Below are 20465 nucleotides of genomic sequence, written 5' to 3'. Positions count from 1 at the left end.
AAAGGTAAAAAATTTAGTTCCCTGACTATAAAGAATCTTAAATTCTAGGGAACAGAAGAAGCCTTGTTAAATCTCTTTCCATCAAGGAACTATTTCTACAACAGCCCTGACAAGGATTCTCTCTGTTAACACCTCAAGGGGCAGGGTCTCATTTTTCTTAAGAGTTGTTTTCATTGCTAGATAGATGCAGCTATCCATCTAAAACTGAACTAAAGCCTAGCAGCTCCTCCCTCACACCAAGTCCCTCTCTCAGCTACATTACTTGTGACGCCTGCCTTCAGCAATAAGAGGTAGTTCCCATGGATTCCACAGAACCAAACCTTGGTAAAGTCTTAACTGCACACACATCTGTCAGTATCACTCCCTCGCACACGCCTCGTGTTATTTGTAAAGATGAACCTATATTTTATTCCGGGGGAAGAGGCAGAAGACAGGAGGTAAGGGCAAGACGCCTGGGAGCCTGGAGGTCAGAGCTAACCGCTAGACAGCCAGGGAGGTCCCAGCATCCATCACTTTAAGGGAACAGGAATGACGTGAACAGAAAGTTGCCAGGTGCCGAGTGACAGGCAGATCAGGACATAAGATGCTTTTTCTGCCCCTCAAACTTTTAACACTTTAACATTTCTTTGAAATGCAACCCTTGAATCCTATATTCTCTTCCGGAATTTTAGATCCAAACTGATGTAGACATTAAGAATTCCAAATGTAATTTTTTAAGTCCCTACTTAAGATTTACCAACCTGCTTTATTCATTTCTTTCACTAAGTTCTTTTTCCTTTAGTATTTCTTTCAGCAAAGCTTATAAGAGGTAATTTTACCTACATGTGTCTGAAAGTGTCTTGGTTTCATCCTCTTCCTCGAAGAATGAAGCAGGTGGGACAGAGCAGCCTCCATGTAGTTTCTCTTCCCCAGCCCTCTGGAGGTCTCACCGCCATCCTCCGGCAGTGTAATGTCGCATGTGTTTGGTCTGTTTCACACTCAGTCTCTTTCATCAGCTGGATTTCCTGGTGATGCTGGCAACTTTGGCTTCAGAGTACTCCATGCGTTCCCTCCTGCAGGTTATCTCCTCTTTTCAGGTTTTGTTTTGAGCTGTTTCGTGGCTTTGAGTTGTGACAAAACATGTTTTGTATACCTACACCTATGAACAGCTAAGATGATTTATTAGAGGACACTTGAGGCTGGCCCTCGGATTCTTTTTCGACCTGTCTGTAGAAGGGGAGATTCTGTAATGATGTAACACTACTGATGAGTATGTAATGCTACATGTGAATCAGAGTACGTGCAAAAGTCTTCAGCACGTGTTTCTAACTCTTGACCCTTAAAGAACAGTGTCTGTCATATAAAGGTTACTAACATGTCAAAGGCTCTGGAAACCATGTTAGGACTGATTTTGTTCACCGCACATTATAGCTAAAGGCTCTGCACCTTCACTGTTTCTGCTTTGTACCTTTTCTTCACTTGAAAATGTTTTTATGCTGTCGCAGTTTGTCCCAGCCCATGAATCTGCTCATCCAGGTCTCAGACTCAAACCCTGACTCTGCAAAACACTGGCGTGAGTGACCCTGTTCACCTGTTAAGAAGTCTGTCTCCTCCCAAGGGTGGCTGTGAGGATTACACAGGATATAGATGACAAATGCTTGGCAAAAAAAAAGGCCAAGCCCTAGCGAGGTGGTTCCAGGGGACTGCTTGTCAATCGCCACGGGATCCCAAGTGCTAGGTGGCTGCACTGTTCACAGCTTCCTGCTTCTGATTCTTTTCGCTAACCTTTCATTTCTTCATCTGTCTCCACGTTCTCAGTCTCACATATTCCGGAATTTTCAGCACTCCCAGTATATCCATGCTGCTTTCCCTATGAAATCACACAGGTGGGTTTACGGGGCAGGCACTCTGTCCTTCTCCACGCTGGGCACAAGCCTCTTCTTGCCTTCTCATCGGGAGGGCCAGCACAAGCACACTGACGGCTCTGGCCATCACCCTGGCTCAAGTCCGCCAGGTGACTGGACTAACTGAACTAGCTGGCCTGTTCCAAGCTGTCCTTTAAATTGGTAAAAACTCTATCTGCCTTCCTTTCACGGCATGTGTTGTGTATGCGTGTGAGGCAAAGTCTCTCGAATAAATTGTATTACGTCTTTGCAAACCTCCAGAAAGAGTTGAGTAGAAAGTGTTAATCCTTACCCTGGGTTACCATGCCCTTGCAGAAAACGAAAGCTTTCAGAAGCTGAACAATTTACTCACAGTTACATAGGAATTAACAGCAACATCCCCTCAGGCTGAGCCTTCCTGAATGGGAAAATGTAACTGGTGCCCCCAAAGACAGCGCTTTATTAGCAGGCAGCTAACTAGCCAAGTAGCACTGGCGTAAGCAGAAGAGCTCCGTTTCCCAAAAGACGAGACACAGACAGGTTAGGAGCCTTGCTGAGGTGACACAAAGCTGCAGGACTCAGGGGTGAAGCAAAACCCACAAAGGTCCAGCTGAAACGGCCCTGTTAATTCATCCACTAAGCGTTTGCCCTCTTCAAGTCATAAGAATTACCTGGAGAATGATGACTTTCTGCAAGAACAGAAAAGTTGCAGCTGTTATTGTGTAGTGGAAATCCTATCACACTCACACAAACAGTTGTGTTTGGGTTACCATAGTAGTAAAGCACCTCCAATCTGCAGGGAACATCAGGGAGGAGACGGAGAAAGCCACACACTTTGAGGCTTTTGTCAAATGTGACGAACAAAGAGGTTGGCAAGATGCCCCTGGTACCGTGCAATGCCGTCCTCCGGGTTGTCTCAGTACCCTGAAAGAACTCGACTGGCCTGTCATTACTAAAACATTTTCCCTAATTTTCCCACCTGGGTCAGGGAAGTTCGTCCCTCAGCTCTTTTCACAACCTGCAAATTGAAAAGCACAAACCTAACCAGGCTTAGCCACTTCCAAACATTTTTTTTCAGTGCTTCCAGCCTGAGAGGCTTACATAAACCACATGTGAAATTACAGTCTGCAAACAGACTAGCCCAAAGAGCCCAGTAAAAAATGCTGTGGTATTATGTCGGGTGGTGGAGCGTGTTTGGTGGAGGAGTTTAGGGTTCAGTCTAACCAATTAATCACTGTCAGCACCGAAACATCAAAAACACCAGCAAAGATAAGGAGAACAATAGCTACCTGGCCCACTAGACCTTTTTATGTGACGTGTCTGCCTCGGAGACTCATGGAGACACTCCTCGGTAATCCTCACCTCCTTCCTCTCTGGGAGGCGCTTCGAAATGTAACTTAGAAAGGGGAGGCTGAGAAAAAAAAATGCCACAACTCTCCCCTGCTAGTGAGGTGTAGGAGGATGTGAATCGGTTGCTTCATGCTTCTTGCTGTTTAGATTTGTTTTATTGTTGTCTTTTTTGTAACTTCTACCCCGTCCCATACTGTTAGTCAAATGAAAAATCTAAACGACGAAAGGAAGGAAGAAAATATTCTCACAAACTTTCCAACTCCTCCCATTTTGAATATTATAAACTCTTTCGCTCCCTTTATTTTTCAGTGTTTACTTCCAGTCTGAATTCTAAAACGGAGAAGCCAGATACCTAGGGAATTCATAAAAAGAACACCGCCATTCTCTCCTTAAATTCTCTCCTTAAATATTAAAGCCAAACCAGCAGAGGGTGAAAAAAGGGAAACTAAACCGTGAATCAGCCTTTCACGTGTGATTTTTTAAAATCAAGAGCTCCCTGTAGGGGACTTGCACCCCCTCATATGACACTACTTGAACTCTCTGGACAGGAAGGGTGGGTGTTCCTGACCCTACTAGTATGTGACCTTGACTGCACACGCTTCTCATGTGACTTAACGTGGAGCACAAAGTAGCGTAAGATGAATAATCTCATTTTGAGACTTTTAACTTAAAGGTCCTTCCTAAATCATTACAACTCAAATGGAATGTTGACAGCTAAATACGATTTGAGCTTACCTATCTAGTAAACAGAAGGCCTGAACACTGTTAAGATCTTTTTTTGAAAAAAGTAGGTTATATTGTATTTGGGGACGTGAAATTCTTCTCCACCAAGATTCAACTGCTCTATCTACAAAGTATTAAAATACACCTAGATTTTTTTTTCCCAAAGGAATTTAGAGCAATTTATTCCAGGCTTTTAACAGGATCCGAGTCCAGTCTAGTCTGACCACAAGAATCCATCTGGGTTAAGTTCACCAGTGGGGTGCTTCACCCTTAGGCAATCAACTTTTTTTTCCCCCGAAGCTTATTTATTTTTTTATTTTAAAATTTTTTTTCAAATTTTGGACTTCCCTGGTGGTCCAGTGGTTAAGACTCTGAACTCTCTGTGGAGAGAGCATGGGTTCGATTCCTGGTTGGGGAACTAAGATCCCACAGGCTGTGTTGTCCAATAAATGAAATAAAATATTAAAAAAATTTTTTTTCCCCAAATTTTTATTTAACACCAAAAACATTTTGTATTGGGGTACAGCCGAAAATACATCTAGATTTGCTGCATGTTTACAATGCATAAATGAACACTGGTCTTGGAAAGTGAAAATTCCCAACTGGTCCTGGAAACTGGTCCAATTCATCCATTGGATTAATCAACACAGTAGTCACCTTCCTAGACCAAAGACAAGCCAGGGCTCTTGGGGGCCACATTCCTGACAAATGAGAAAGCTGGGTGAGCGCACAGTTGGGAATGCACCACCACTCTTCGGGTGTGGCTCAGGAGCCTGGAGCCATCTCTGAGAGCCTGTGGGGCTTCCCTGATTGGGCAACAGGTCACTGGGACAGGATGGCTGAAGAATCTTGTGGAACAGGTATTGAGAGGAACAGGAAGGACTAGGTCCCCGGGCCGACTGACACCAACAGGCAACCACGGCAGCAGATGAGTGCATTATCTCCCCAGCGCATCCTAGAGACCCGAGGCGGTTTCTGCCAGTGCTGGATCTGAATGGGCAGACATGGCAGGGGCTGGAGACAGGACGTGCAGTGGGAGCCTGAATGCGCCCCTGGCTGAACTGGGGGAAAGAAAATTGATTTCCCCTCCTTACCTTTTGTTCCCTTATTTATGTCGAGGCCCAAAAAGAGGCTAGGAAAGACTCCACTAGCCTTCAGTTGAAAAGGAAAAAGCAGTTTCAGTCCCCAATCAACAACAACCAGTCCCCCCAGCTTTCAAGAGAGGCAGTGCGTTATCTTAAAAGACGAAAAGCAGCAGATGCCTCAAGCACAGAGGGAATAAATAAAGGCTACTGGGGGAGACAGCGACGACAGCTTTCTGATATCCTGGCACTGCTCACACCATCCTGGCTGCCCCCACAGACACTGCCTCATTTAGTAATCTCCACAACCCGGCACCATAGACATCATTACCTCGTTTTCATGGAGGAAACTGAGCATAGGTGAGCCACACCAGCTCACAGCACTCATCAGCGTCAGAACTGGTGAGCAAATTCAGGCCTGCCTAACCTCTCTTAGCGAACAAAGTGGTCGCTGTATTTGCTCGCACTCCGTCTGTCCACCCTTCCCCCTTCCCACCTCAGCACCTCTCCAGGGCTAACTTGGGAGGAGCTCATCTGCTTAAGAGTCTCTCAGGTAGAAGATCTCACCCTCTGAATGAAGCGTCTGTCTCCTAGGTGCACCTCTCAATTGGGCTTTTTTCCCTCTTATAAATGAAGAACCACTTTGAGCCAATATTTTCAGTTTCTATTTCAAGCTTACGGCCAAACCTGGTCTGCATACCCTCTGCAGACTCCCAGACTGACTGAGATGGGTTTAACCCAAGGAATACAGGGCTACCACAGCTGTATCTGACCATATCTCTGTCTTATGCCAAGCAATAGTAAAATAAATTCACACTTAACAACAGCTTCTCTAGTTAGAACTCCAGTGGCCGGTGCCTAACTGGGTGGGCCTCACTACTGACTGCTCTGCAGCGTGTGACAGCTGCTCATGGGGACGGGCTCCTTCTGTATTTTTGCTCTTATGACTCAGTGCAATTTAAAATATCCCTGGGCTTAATACAAACAGTCTCAGAAGCCGATTTCCAAAGAACAGCAATCCCCTTAAAATAGAAGCTTTCAAATGGCATTACTGCTCATCAACACCAGGAGGGTTTTTTGCCTGCCTGATACGACACTGCTTCATGCAGGCAGTAGCTGAGCAAAATTCCAGGTCAGATTCCCTATGGGAAAAACAACAAAATGAACCTGTAAGACTACTGATGGGACTGTTTTCCTAGTTCTCTCCTGGTTTCAAAGTACTTTGCCATAGCGGAACTTCTTCCTACAGTAGCTCAGCACGGTACACTCAATTTGGGAACAGGACTATAAACCTCCAGCTTTTAGCAGCCAATTAAATATATGTTAAACCATTTTACTGTGTGACCTGGCAGAAGTCACTTTATCTTTCTGGGTCTCAGGGGACTCATCTCTGGAATGAGATTACACTAGATATCTAAGGGCCCCCTCTATCTCTGAAGTACGAAAGTGAACCCAGTTGCCACGAACCAATCTGTAATAATACTCTAATGGGATGAAGAGATTAGATGCACGAAGAGAATCTGATGTCAGCACAGATTCCATCACTTAAAAAAACAAACACAGCTATATATCTTGTCTCCTGCCTTCTCAGATATACGATCCCACTCATACCTGAGAGTCCAAAGCAAAGCGCAAAGACTAAACACCTAGTTAGGGGCCCAAGGTTGAGGCGGAGTCCAGATCCAAGCTCTGCGACACTGACTGCCTGGGCTAAGTGCGTGTGGGCGCTGAAGACACACTCTTCACTCGTGGTACAATCGTGTGGGTGAAGAGAGGTTCCTGAGTAATTCTGATGATTCCAAAGAAGATGGTCTTGGGCAAAACTCTTTTCCCTGGTGCAACTCACTGGCGTAGAGACCAACGGGAAGCACTCACCAATGAACTGACTGATGGTACTGAGAAAGGACTCTGAAAGGGGGAAATCAGGATGCGGTAGTGGAGGTTTACTTAAGTAGGGGTCCCTTATTATTCACCTCAAGTGTTGTACAAGCTTGAGCATTCACAGAATTTTATAGAATCTGTTAAAAACAGAGAGAACTTTTACAGAAATAGACACTGGGTCCTCAAAAAGGCCCTAAAGCTCTTGCTATTAAAGTCAATGCTTCTTAGAGCTAGACTCTAGGTTAGTCTGTCAGTCAGACAGATTTCAGGGTTGACTTTGGGAAAACACTTGTCCTGGGATGAAGAGACCCCAGGCTTTGGAGTCACATTAAACTGGGTGTGATTCCTGGCTTTACCATTTAGAGTAATCTTTGGCAAAACTTAAAACCTCACTGAATTTCAATTTCCTCATCTGTAAACTTGGGTTTAGGGTTTCCCAGGTGGCTCAGTTGTAAAAAATCCACCTGCCAATACAAAAGGTGTGGGTTTGATCCCTGGGTCGGGAAGATCCTTTGGAGAAGGAAATGGCAACCCGCTCCAGCATTCTTGCCTGGAAAATCCCATGGACAGAGGAGCCTGGTGGGCTACAGTCAGCGCAGTCACAGAGTCGGACACGACTGAGAGACTGAGCCACAAAATCGGGTGCAGTGTGCCTACAGGTCCACCGTGAGGGTCAGCAAATATGCAGGAAACATCTAGCACAGTGGGCAGCCTAGTTTACTGAAGGCTGCCAGAGGCAGCGTCCTCCTCTTCCTCTAACACTGTGCCTGGCCTCCCTCCTGTCAACTCAGATGTTAGTAAAATAAACTAAAGCAGCGAAAATAAGCAGAAACCCATCTAGAGCAGCCATAGACACATTAATGGGTTTCCTGGTCACAGAAGAGTCTCATGAGTCCAAGCCCTTCCAGGCCTGGAACAGAGCAGACACAGAAATCCGCAGAGAGAGGCTGCTGCAGGCAGCTCGCTCAGAGTGTGGAGGAGGTGTGGGAAGGACAGAGGACCAGCTGCCCAGGACCACTTACTGCAGAAGCATGCACGCTTCCACCTGCACGGGGCTGGGAGGATCCTTCTAGGCCAGAACACTACTGCTGTCAGCTATTTCCACTCACGTCAGGTTCAACGGACTGCTCTGCTAAAAGAAGGGAGAGAAGTGCTGCAAAAATGCTTAAAATGTGAAAAGTTGTAGTGCCTTAAAGAATACACTACGATCCGTGGCAGAAATCTCATTTATGTGAAACAGTCCAAAGACCAACAAAATTAGATAAATATATTTACCGTGTAAAGACATGTGGAAGAGAGGAGAATTCCCTTATTGCTCTATACATGGAAATACTGGTGGAATGAAATAATTGAGTAAAACGGTTGTTGACTTTTCCACTGCTTTTCTTGGGGAAAAAAAAAGATTCCATTTAAAGGAAAGACCACTCTCAAGCTCAAGTGATGTGACAGATATGTCTTCCTCCTGCCCCTTCGGTTTTTGAAAATTCATAAGTTCCTTTTATTCTCTCTTCATTCCAGAAAACTAGGCATTCACTTACCAGAATCCAAAATGCAATGAAAGGAGTGCACTTCTCCTTACGTCACAAGTGGCTTGGATGTGATTCTTTTAATGAGGTACTAATGAGGACCTAAAGGTTCTGTCCTGTCTGTGAATTATTTTAAATGGACACAGAGGTGGCCTTGGGAGACTTGTTTTTCAACTCCCCGATTTTCTCACACTGGCCTACACCGGACTTGAAGGCTTAACAAACTCTATATGAATTTTAAGCTCTGGAAGAATTTAAAAACTGGAATGTTTTGCTGTCCTTTCAAAATAAAGAGGTCAAAGCAGGCAGTTGTTTTTCTGAGCAACTGACCATGGAACGCCCAGGTCTCCATGTTCAGGGCAATGTATTTTAATAGCAGCAGTAGCAGCTGCTACCTAACATCAATCAAGCACTCTGGGGCCAGGCACTGAGCTACGTGCTGTGCATAAATGATTTCATTCAAATGGCACAATCATCCTGTGAAGGACTATTATTATTTCTATGCTAGAGGCGAGGAAATCAAGACTTAGAGAGGTTAAGAATCTTGTCCAGTTTTCAAGACTAGAAAGTGGCAGGACTAGAATTTGAACCTGGGAGTTAGGTGTTTTTAGAACCTGAATATGTGTCAGATTGCTCGCTGCTTTAGACACTGTTTTCTAAGCACACTCTGTGTGTGTGCTCAGTTGTGTCAGACTCCCTGCAACCTCGTGAACTGTATGTAGCCTGCCAGGTTCCTCTGTCATTTTCCAGGCAGGAATACTGGGGTAGGTTGCCATTTCCCTCTTCATCTAAGTATATTAAAGAATATATAAAACAATGACATAAGAACAGTCATCCACTTGCTTTTAGAACTTCATTTCTCTCTCCCACACTTCTCTCTTCTTCTCCCTTCAAGTCTTAAGTCAGAATTGAAGGACAGAAGAGTGGAGATAAGAGGTAGGGCTGAGTGACATTTTACCACCTGAAAAGAGCGTGCTGCTGTAACTCCTCTCGGAACTAACTGATACACGAGAACAATTAATCTCAGGCCCTGAAATTACCTCATAAAAGCAAACTTGAAAAAAAAAATTCATTTTCATTATTTTTTTTTCCCCAAGAGGTAAAGGAAACTTAAAAAACTGTTCAATCCTTGACACTACAGTAAAAGTACCGAGACTCTAGATGCGAAGTGGGACAGGACCAGACATGGGCCTTTCAGGGCCTAACCTGTGGCTGTGAGCAGGACGTGCGGCTCCTGTAATACTGGCCCTTCCATCTGTCTCAGAGAGGTGGCCTGGCTCTGGCTGACACCACCAGTCGCACGTGATGGGAACAAGAGGCAAAGATGTGGAGAATGGTTAAGCGTGGTCTAATATGAATACAGTGTGTGCTGTGAAACACAAAAAAGAGACCGGCTCCTACCTTTAGCACAGATTATGACTCCAAGCACTCAGTCCTTGGAGAATTTTCTAACTACTGTAGAACCATTTCATGTTTAAGTCCACTCTCATTTAAAGAGCTGGCAATTCATGAAAGTAACAGACAGGCTTATCTAGATTTATTTCCAGTCGAAATCTTTCTGTATCAATTGCCCAGATACGTGTGTTTAAAGTCAAATATCTACAAGGTTCACTACATTTGGCTGAGCTCTATCTTTGATTTCTACAGAGTTCAGAGGATTATAGATCTTTTCAGTTTCATGTAGTAGAGCTATGGGCTGCAATGGTTTGTGGTGCTGGGATTATAAGTAAGTAGGTGGAAAGCCTTGGGTCCAGTTGGAAGTTGAAGACGGGAGGGCTACAGTGACTGGTGTGAGATAAGGAGTCATTTAACTCTTCTGGCCTCTTTTTTGCTCTCTCTGAGAAGAACTCATGCCAACATCAGACAACATATCTAAAGTGCTGTGGAAACTCCAGAGAAAGACTCTACACAGGCCTTTTAAAGCTGCGTCTCCGCAGACACAGAGAACAGACTTGTGGGCACGGGATGAGAGGAAGAGGGCGGGGCGAACTGAGAGAGGAGTGTGTTAACACAGACATTGTCATACATCTAGGACTTGAATCCCGTATCACTTACCTATATCGCTCCTCCTGTAAGGCCTGCATTATTAGCGAATAGTCCCTCTGATAATGTTCCTTGAGGGTCTCAAAAGATTCCTCGAGTCGGGCCTGGGTTTCCCGGATCTCTTGGACCTCGTGCAGCAGTGCATCGAACCCTGAGCTCTGCATGTCCAGGGTGTTGGTTCTGGAGCTGGACGCTCCTACGGCGAGGCCGCCGGCGGTGCTGTTGGCGCCCACTGAGCCCGAGGTGGCGCTGGAACAGTCCTCCTCACTCCCATACTTGGGGCTGGACTGAAAGGTGGAAATGGCCCCCAAGGCCTTCCCTGCTTCGTCCACCTGCCCTTCCTCTAAAGAGTCCTTCAGGTTGGGGATGTTGTCGGCGCTGCCAAACTTATTACGAATTAGAGATGCGATCTCTCTGGGCTTGGAGACCACGGCCCCGGCGGCTGAGTGGGTTGCCTGGGAGAAGCTGGACAGCCCCCCCTTGACACTGTCCACCACGCCTTCGCTGAAGCCGGTCACCTTGGCGCCCACATCCTTCAGCCCCTGGTGCATGTCCCTGAAGACGTCCTTTGGCTGCCGGGGGATCCCATTCTGCTCCACCTCCCGGAGCTTCCTGTGGTAGTGCTCGAGCTTCTTCTGCAGCTGCTGGATGGTCTGGGCGGACTTCTGGTTCTTCTTCTCAAAGACCTGCTTGATGCGGGCGGCCTGCTGCTTGTCTGCGCTGTTGGCCAGCTTCAGGTACTCAGCCACGTTGTCGTCCCGGGCCGTCTGTGCAATCTTGATTTGTTCCGTGAGCTTCAGGATCTTCTGCTGCAGGTGGGCAATAGCAGCCTTTGTGCGCTGAGGGTCTGGGGTTCCATCCACCGAGTCTGTGTGCAGGCTGCCATCTGTGCTGGAGGCCACCGCACTGGAGGTCTGGGCGAGGCTGCTCACTTCCAACCGCTCGATCTGGTGTGAAAGCAAGAGGGGGAAGTTAGAAGGAGCCCAGGAGGACTTGCTCTCCACCATTGATGGGCCCCAACGTATTGAAAAAGTTCACCTACTCAGCACAGAGCATTGTTCTAATTGTTTAAATCACTCAGTCCTATCTGACTCTTTGCGATCCCATGACTAGAGCCCACCAGGCTCCTCTGTCCATGGGATTCTCCAGGCAAGAATCCTGGAGTGGGTTGCCATTTCCTCCTCCAGGGGATCTTTCCCACCCAGGGATCAAACCCACATCTCCTGCATTGGCAGGTGGATTCTGTACCGCTGAGCCACTGGGGACGCCCACTCAGCACAGAGTGCTGACCCAGTTCCTCCTGTCCTGTACCAGCCCCCTCACCCTCTTGGATACTGTCCCCAAACAAACACACTTTGCTTTAAGCAAAACAGATACATGAGAAAAGATTTGCAGAGGCTGGAATCTGTGCAAAAGGTCTTCTGCTAGAGGATTTCTTACAGTACTGCTTTACATAATAAAGCTCTCCTAATGAGTTTAAAGTATGAATTAATTCACACTCAGCACACATACTTGTGTTTAGAAGTTTATCTGTGTACAACATAGTACATCTGCATTTCAATTTAATCATATGAAAATTGTCTCCGTATTCACACGCCACTGTATTCCAATTCTTGCTTTCAGATTACAGTCGTCTGAAAATGTTGGTGAGAAAGGTAACTTAAGTGGCTACATATAAAAATCCAATTGTTATCACGTGTCTTTTTAATCAAACCACATCAAGGGGTACGGAATCATTCTGTCTGTTCCAACAGGGACACTAAATTGGAAGTTGGTGGCATGTGAAGGGGAGAATGGGAAGGTCCTGCTAAAAGTAGCAAGCATGAACGTGGTAAGGGCTTGAAAGTTAAAAGCCCAGATCACAAGTAGCTGTGATAAGCTTGGGCAAGGTAACACGAACTGTCTGGGAGAGAGACAGAAGAAGTAAGTAAGTAAACAAGTCAGGGACTAAGTTCAGGCCTTGTGAAGTTCAAATTTTATGTGTTCTGTCTACTCAAAGATTTTGATTAGGCAAGGGACTCCAAAACACATATAATGACTATCTTCTTGTGTGTGTGTGCACCCATTCAAGGGAGCCAAAGAAGAAGACAAATTGTTCAGATTTGAAAACTTCAACTATCATACTTCAAAACCATCAGGCCAAAGCTAAGGGAAGGTTGAGTTTCTCTAACTCAGGAAAAAAAAGCCCTTCCAAAAGGTGTGCCTGGATGTGGCTTGTGGTGATGAATTAGGGCAGGGCCCATGCAAAAAGAGGATGAGATGGTTGGATGGCGCCACTGACTCAATGGACCCGAGTTTGAGCAAGCTCCAGGAGATAGTGAAGGACAAGAAGGCCTGTGTGCTGAGGTCCATGGAGTCACAAAGAGTCGGACACAACTGAACAATGACAACCATGCAAAAAGGCTTTAGACACTGCTCTCTATTGAGTAGTAACAGTAAGAAATAATGAAATAACCATTGTGGGGTAAAAAAATTCCCACTAGGAGTGACAATGTACAAGTTCACCACCCTGGAGAAAGAAGGGCACATTCTTTTCCTTGTTTCCCATCCCTAATCTTGTTTACCAGTAAACAAGATGGTAGCAAGAACTATATAGAGGTTACTCTCATATTCTGAAAGGCCAAATCAATAATTCTGTAATGACAATAATACACCAAATCTGAAATATTCATGAAATGCTGACCATTAACTTGTCAGTCTAGAGACGCATTCTCCCTTTCCCGTCTTGGCTGTACCTCCTCAGTCTGCTGTCTGAGCAGGGACCATGTTGATCTCTAAGATGCATGCAGTTCGCAACTGGGTTCAGTATACTACCACTGATGTGAATAGCAAACAGTATTATTTTCCTTCCAGATGAACAGAAGTGAACTACTGTATGCTGAAATAAAAGCAAAAGATAATCTCTAACTGAAACAAGTAACAAAAATGACATTATGCTCCACTAATGAAACGGATATGCACAAGAGTCAGGAAGCAGGACGATAACCGTGTCGGGTCCCTTTTCCATCTACCCTGCTCATCTCTAGGTGCCTGCTCATCAGCATGGAAGGGCCAGGGGGAAGGCAGCAGAGGTGAAGATGAGCCAGAGTTCCAGCTAACTGAGCTGCCCAGAGTTGCAAGAGAAGCTCCTGGAAACCCACTCTGCTCAGGGCCTCAGGGTCACTCTCTCAGGCTGCACAGAGCTCCCACAGCGTGATTTTCTCTCTGAAGGGGATTTCAGATCCCATAACTACCGTGCATATAATTACATGATCCTGACTGTGTGCTTATGCTTGACAGCTCCCCATCTACCAGTGTAACAGGAAGGCAAACAAGAAACACCTCTAGACTGAGGACCACAAGCTTACGCATGGTCTAGTTTTCTTAGGCTCTTTCTTATCAATCTGAATATCAACTTCTACGCATCCTGTTGTCTGAGGAAGTGTCGACATGGAAATCAAGGGTCACTGTTACTCTGGGAGGACACACATGGATCATACTGCCCAAAAGATACTGTTGGGACTAGAATCGAGGTGTTTTAAATGTATTTATTATTTATTTATTGAAATATATCTATTTTACAATGATGTGTTCATTTCTGCTGTAGAGCACAGTGACTCAGTTATACACACATATATACCTTGTCTTCCATTATGGTTTATCACAGAATACTGAATATCGTTCCCTGTGCAACAGAATAGGACCTTGCTCTCAGAATCAAGGTTTGATTCCATCGCTAAAACTGCAAAAACCTATATAGAGGTGGGTTGCAATTTGAAATGGCAACCCACTCCAGTATTCTTGCCTGGTGAATCCCATGGACAGAGGAGCCTGGCGGGCTACAGTCCACGGGGTCGCAAAGAGTCGGACCCGACTGAACGACTTCACACACATATAAAGGTTCAATATAATCATTTACAAATGATCACAGTTTAGATGTGATGTTACTTCCCTGCACAGCAACTGAAGAGATAATCCAGATTCTCTCTACTCTGACTTCTCTGTCTGGGCTGTCTGGAGCCCCACTGCGTCCTTCCCGTGCCTGATTCCCACTTAGCATAAGCAATATGCCTGCGAGAACACTGCTGACAGAATCCCCTGTCCTCAGCATCGAGAAAGAAGACTAACCCTCAGTTTCAGCACATGGGTAGTTTAGACTTGAGACCATGAATCCCTGGGTTACCCAGTAACTCCTCCCAATTTTGGCAGGCACTATTCTTAAAAATGAAGAGGAGCAAGAGAAATCGGGAGAAGAGGGGAGGGGGCAGAAAGAAAAAGGGAGAAAGAGAAAGATACATTGAACTGCAGTTACAGGACAGGGGTGAGAATGCTCCCTTGGTATCGACGGTGCTGTGAACCAAGTCTTTGGTGGCCTGAATACTTAGCACTGGAAGGGCTGACTCAGCCATGAGTTGTAAATGTACCAGCTGCAAAATTTGCTTTCCCAAAAGTCTTTGCTAGCGTACGAAGCTCTCCACATCTAACAATGTAAAATTTCATTCCTACTTCACTCCAGACAAAACTAAATTGCCAATATAAAAAGAATGTTTTAAACCTTTTTAGAAGGCAGTAGTGGAAAATAGGAGAAGGTTTTCTCAAACGGAAAAAGGCACAGACCAGAAAAATAAGACTATTAAGTCTGGCTACAGTTCCTATAGCAGGGAAGCACGGGTTCTGGCATAAACTGCTCGGGTTCAAAACTGGCTTTGCTACTTACTAGCCATATGACACTGGGCAAGTTGCTCAACTTCTGTGTTCGTTTCGTCATCTGTACAATAGGGATAGTACTAACGCACACAAAATCAGCTCAAAAACAGCTTGAAAAAGCACTGATACACAAGTAATACTCGTGACAATAATCCTGATCACCTGTGAACTTGGCACTCCAAGTCTAGTTTGTCTCAAACAGCCCTTTTCTGTTGAGAACCACTTAAGACTCCACTCTCTTTTCTACCACCAGCACTTCTCAGGTCTATCTTCATGAAGAACAAAGGTTTAAAATCATGTCGTGGGTGTCACTGCGTATGTGACAATTCACTGAAACGTGAACTCTGGTGGGGTCTGCTCACTAGCTTTGGAGCTACTGATCTCACCATGTGCCTCAGCAGAATTGTGACCAAAAAAAAAAAACCCCAAAACTGTACCATGGGTCACTTGGGAGTAATGGAAACTCCATTTGAATCTATGTATGCTAAGGGCGCAACTGGAATGCAGCTCTCCGGCCAGGGCGCACAGCTTCACACGTCCAGTCTTCTGCCTTCAAGGACACAATCTCCTTTCCTTTCCTGGCTGAAGGGAACCCAGTCCAGGCATAACCTCCTTCCGGGAATCTGTCCTGACGGCCTCCTGCTCCCAGCTGGATTCATGTGTGCAGTCACTCAGTGGTGTCCGACTCTTTGCAACCCCGTGGACTGTAGCCCGTCAGGCTCCTCTGTCCATGGGGATTCTCCAGGCAAGAATACTTGAGTGGGTTGCCATTTCTTCCCCTAGGGGATCTTCCCACCCAGGGATTGAACTTGGGTCTCCTGCGTTGCAAACAGATTCTTTACGGTTGGAGCCACCAGGGGAGCCCCTGGAGTCACGGCTCTTCCTTTCTATTCCCACACATCTATGCGCCTGCATCACTGTGCCGATCACATTATGCTGATACGATTGTTTGAGTGGGCTGCTTCTATTGACGGTTCCTGTGGGGTGGGGTCATCACTCATCTTTGTGCCCTGAGAAGGTATCGCAATGCCCTGGAAAAGAAAATATCCAGTAGGGGTTCAATATAAATGCTTGCTAGCGTGTCCTTCAAAGGATCCTTTTAGAGCTCATACACCATGCAGTGACTGAGCCTATGTGACTATGAATGGAACAAAGGTCAGAATTTTTTTAAGAAAAACACCTTCCAACAGATGATACACATTTCTCCAAGGCTGCTGAGGAAAAGCTACTGCCTGAGTTGAATATGCATTGAGATGATTAAGGTCCTCTCTGGCCCACCCTGCTCCAGCCCACTGCAAAGACTCCATTATGGGATCCAGGGCTGCTGCTCAGAAGGCTCCGTCACAGGAGAACTGTTTTCCTGCTTGTATGAAACACAGCTCTGAGGATGAGCACTGCCAGCTGTACTTCAGGCCTGATTCGTGGATTTGATGGGTTCGTGTGAGCCCGGGATAGTGGGGGAGGGAGGGAGGAAGAGAAAGAAAGAACAGAATAGAAAGAGATCACAGGCAACCTACAACCACAGCACTGACGGTGTAAGTATAAAATTATATGCTGCTTTTTTATGGTTAGGAGCTGTTTCTGTAAGCACAGATTCACTGTTCAACTTAACCAAGGGGTTTCAGGTATCAGGTCGCGTATGCCACTGGAAATGTTCAAGCAGAGACTTCACGCCTGAGTGTTAGAACTGTCACATGAGGATGCACTGACAGTTGGAACAGATGATCCCTGTTTCCTTCTAATTTTAAGGTTTTAACTTTTGTGAAAAAGAAATAGTGACTTGGGGTATGGGTTTTTCAAAAATCTTTCTCATAAATCCTCAGAATGAAGAATGACTAGTCTGAAGCACACAGATCTGCTAATACTAAAGTGACTTTCTAGTTTTTGAGCAGGTGCCAACGAGCAAAAGAAAAAGTGACACAGAAAAATACTTTCACTGCTGAAGATTTAAGAATGCATGTATCAGTAAAACCCACGTGTGGAAAAGCAAATCTATAAAACTGCCACCAATGAGTTCCCCTTTACAAGTTAATTTCCCACAAATACTCTTAGGACACAGTCTAATTAAGACAAAAGATTTCTAAGCCTTAGCTTAATCCTATTTATTTCAAGGAAGTCTGATAAAACAAAAGTCTAAAAAGCAATGAAAGAATCTGCAAAGCTCCATGTGGTTTGTGATAATCTGGTTCTCTCTGGACTGACTATTGTTAGGCTTACATGTGGAGTAAAAAGCTCTAAGGAGGCGCTGTATAAACTGTACACCCTCAACTCCATTTTATGGCTTGATTACTCTTCTTTCTCTTTAAATGGTCTTAGATATAATGCATTTGCTAACAGTTCCCAAATGTATAGTGTAGCCCATACTTTCCTTAACTCTAGACTCATATACCCAACTACCCACCTGCTATCTCTACTTGGATGTCTAACAATCACTTCAAATTTACTAACATACAAAACTGAGTTCCTGACATCTTCCTAACCTGTGCCCCCTGCAATCTTTACCATCTCGGTAATGGCTACTTTACTGATCCATGCGATCATAAAGCATAAAGAGTTTAAGTTGTCCACGAACACAAAGTAAAGAAGTGGCCAAACCACTGTTTGAACTCAGGTAGCCTGGCTCCGGAGCCTGCGCTGTTACCAACATGCGTAGTATGTTGCCGCAGCAAAATGTTTCAGGCTCTTGCAGAATCTGCCTGCTTCTCATTGTACCTCAGCTGCTGCCACTCTGGTCTACGACACTATCAGTTCTTCCCTGCATGACTGCAATCATCTCCTACACTATTACAGCAATAATATTTTTACAGTCAAAAATATTTCAGCAGTCCTTAAAAACCTAAGTCAGATCACAATATGTTTAACTTTCTGGTAGCTCCACACATTGGTCAGAGTAAAAGCTAAAGTCCTTACAATCGATGATATATAAATCAACGTTCTCAAATAGAACATAATGGATATAATCTAGCTGATACTTCAGAGTAATAATGGGACAGCAGTAACTTAAAAAAAGAACTAAATTAAACACATCAATTAAAAATACTGTCAATAAAAAATTAAAAAAATTTTAATTCTACTATGAAAAAAACAGCATAAAAATGTGACTAGTATGGATTTCAGTGCACGCTCAATCACTTAGCTGCAGCTGACTCTGCAACCCCATGAACTGTGGCCCACCGGCCTCCTCTGTTCATGTGATTTCCCAGGCAAGAATACTGGAGTGGGTTGCCATCTTCCCCAGGGGATCTTCCCGACCCAGGGATCAAGCCCACAGCTCCTGTGTCTCCTGCATTGGCAGGTGGGTTCTTTACCACTGAGCCAGCCGCAAAGCCCCATCCATCAGGTCACAAAAGCCAAAACCAAACCATGCCAAAGCCCAGGAATCATCCTTGACATCACCTGCCTTCTACCTGTATCCACTCCAATACCCAGTCCTATCCATTCTTTTCCAAATTTCCATCAAAGTATAATACTCGCCACCCATCTCTACTTATTTCTACCATCAAACTCTTAGGACAAAATCTTGTCCTCTCTCTGCTGAATCACTCACACTGACTGATCTACCTGTATTCATGTAGGCCCTCAATTAAACTGAAGATTTTAATATTAAAAAAAGGAAGTCCTAAACCACCCAATCCTTACATTATTTTAGTAGCTTCCCACACTCTTGAAGTATTAAGAACAAGAACCTGAACTCGGTCGACAAAGTTCTACGTGAGTGGGCCCTGGATCTCTCTCTAGCTTCATCTCATAGCGTGCTCCTCCCACTCCAGACACTCTGGCTTTTTTCAGGCGCTGCTGCACATCCTTTCTTCTCTCACGGTGGATAAAAAGTTATTGCTCGCCGTCTGTCTCTACAAAGATGAGGTCACTGGCCACTGTGATCGCTGATCTTCAACACGTCCTGAAAGTGTTTCAGACCAGAAATCAAGAATGAGGGACTCTGTGCTCTGGGAAAAACTGGCAGAACTGGCCTTCAGATAGTTAAAGATACTTTTCAGGAAAAGATTTTATGACCCCAATTTCCTGCATCTTTTCAGATCTCGAAAAGCACTAAAATCATTAGCGCAGACACTTGCTTCTCGTGACCAGCAGTAACCTGCTCTAGACTAGCAGCACTGTCCGTAAAAACGTATGCGTGAATCCCGTTACCAAAATCGCACATACACTAACACCACCCCTCCCTTTGCAGCAATTCCTCACAGTTATCTGAGAGACTGTCTCCCATGCTATAGTCCTCATTATGTTCCCAAATAAAACTCAAGTCACAACTCTGATGTTGTGCATTTTTTCAGTCAACGTCACCACGGGATCTTTACTCTTGCAGTACTGCCTACTGTCCTTTCTTCAAGTCTCAGCCAGGCATTCTGCTAGGCGCTTGGGCATATACTGACAAACAAAATAAAGTCTCTTCCTTCATGACGCTGAGTGCTAAGTCGGGAAAAGTGGTAGAGAGAAAAAACCAGTAATCAAATGAGATATATTGCGAAAAGTGCTACAAAGAAAAAGGACAGAGTGCTGCGAGAAAAGGAATAATGTAAGACAGAGAAACCTACTTTAGACTGGAAGGTCACAGAGTAATTCTTTGAACAGGGGCACTGAAACTGAGTTCTCAGAGACAGAAAGAATGCTGTTACTTAACTAGGCCACAAAGGAAGAGAAGTCTTATTACTGTAGGTCTCATGTGCCGACAAAATATACAATTTGAATGATCATAATCAAGATGAAACTACACAGTTAAGCTGACAATTCAAAAAGAGAAAAAAGATTTGTCTATTCATTGCTTCTCACAACTCACTTGGTGAATGTGTTATCAAAAACGTTTAAGGAAGAAGCACAGGGATGGGATGAGAGAGGAAAAGACCAGAAAAGAAGGGGCCACCTGCCCAGTAACCAAATGGAGTGTATGGATAGCTGTATTTACCAGGCTTACATAAGCAATGAGTCAGCAAAAAGCCAGGTGTCAATGGATCTTTTCTCTGCCCACTCTAAGCAGCTAGAAAACTTGGCTCTTCTACTGGGTAGAAGAGGGGCTCAAGGACAAGGTCTGAGGCAGGCTAGTAAAACAGCCACCGCACTATCCAGTGGAACTTGCCCAAGAAAGGCTGGGGAAGAGGAAACCTTTGTGCTCAGCAAAACACAAGAAACAGGATACAACTTAAAGCAGATTAGGGCAAGGTGATTCTGGTAAGATTTCACTGACCTAATGTAACTATTTCTTTAACTAGCAATAAAAATGCTTATTCAGCCCAGTTCAGTTGCTGAGTCGTGTCCGACTCTTTGTGACCCCATGGACTGCAGCACCCTGGGGTTCC

The 20465-nt window shown here is 44.9% G+C and overlaps 1 protein-coding gene across 36 annotated transcripts in view; it reads right to left on the bottom strand.

Annotated features, from left to right (window-relative positions):
* The window catches only part of TMCC1 (transmembrane and coiled-coil domain family 1), a 156697-nt gene that overhangs the window by 13347 nt on the left and 122885 nt on the right, over window positions 1–20465 (bottom strand). For 16 of the 36 annotated variants that reach the window (XM_086368583.1, XM_086368590.1, XM_086368582.1 and 13 more), the window contains 2 exons: window positions 10480–11414; window positions 2534–2551 (listed from right to left, as the gene is read on the bottom strand). In XM_086368583.1, the coding sequence (XP_086224709.1) occupies window positions 2534–2551; window positions 10480–11414 (953 nt within the window). Of the gene's footprint in view, window positions 1–822; window positions 2552–7920; window positions 8031–10479; window positions 11415–15590; window positions 15610–18839; window positions 19055–20465 lie in introns of those variants that run through there. The other 20 variants (XM_086368596.1, XM_086368586.1, XM_086368585.1 and 17 more) reach the window with 6 other exon arrangements.

Source organism: Bos grunniens, chromosome 22, assembly GCF_055505025.1.
Source record: "Bos grunniens cultivar Pamir isolate PY7600 chromosome 22, Bosgru_T2T1.0, whole genome shotgun sequence".
Classification (NCBI taxonomy): domain Eukaryota; kingdom Metazoa; phylum Chordata; class Mammalia; order Artiodactyla; family Bovidae; genus Bos; species Bos grunniens.
Note: the sequence above shows the minus strand (reverse complement) of the source record. Positions and strands in the feature narration are given on the sequence as shown.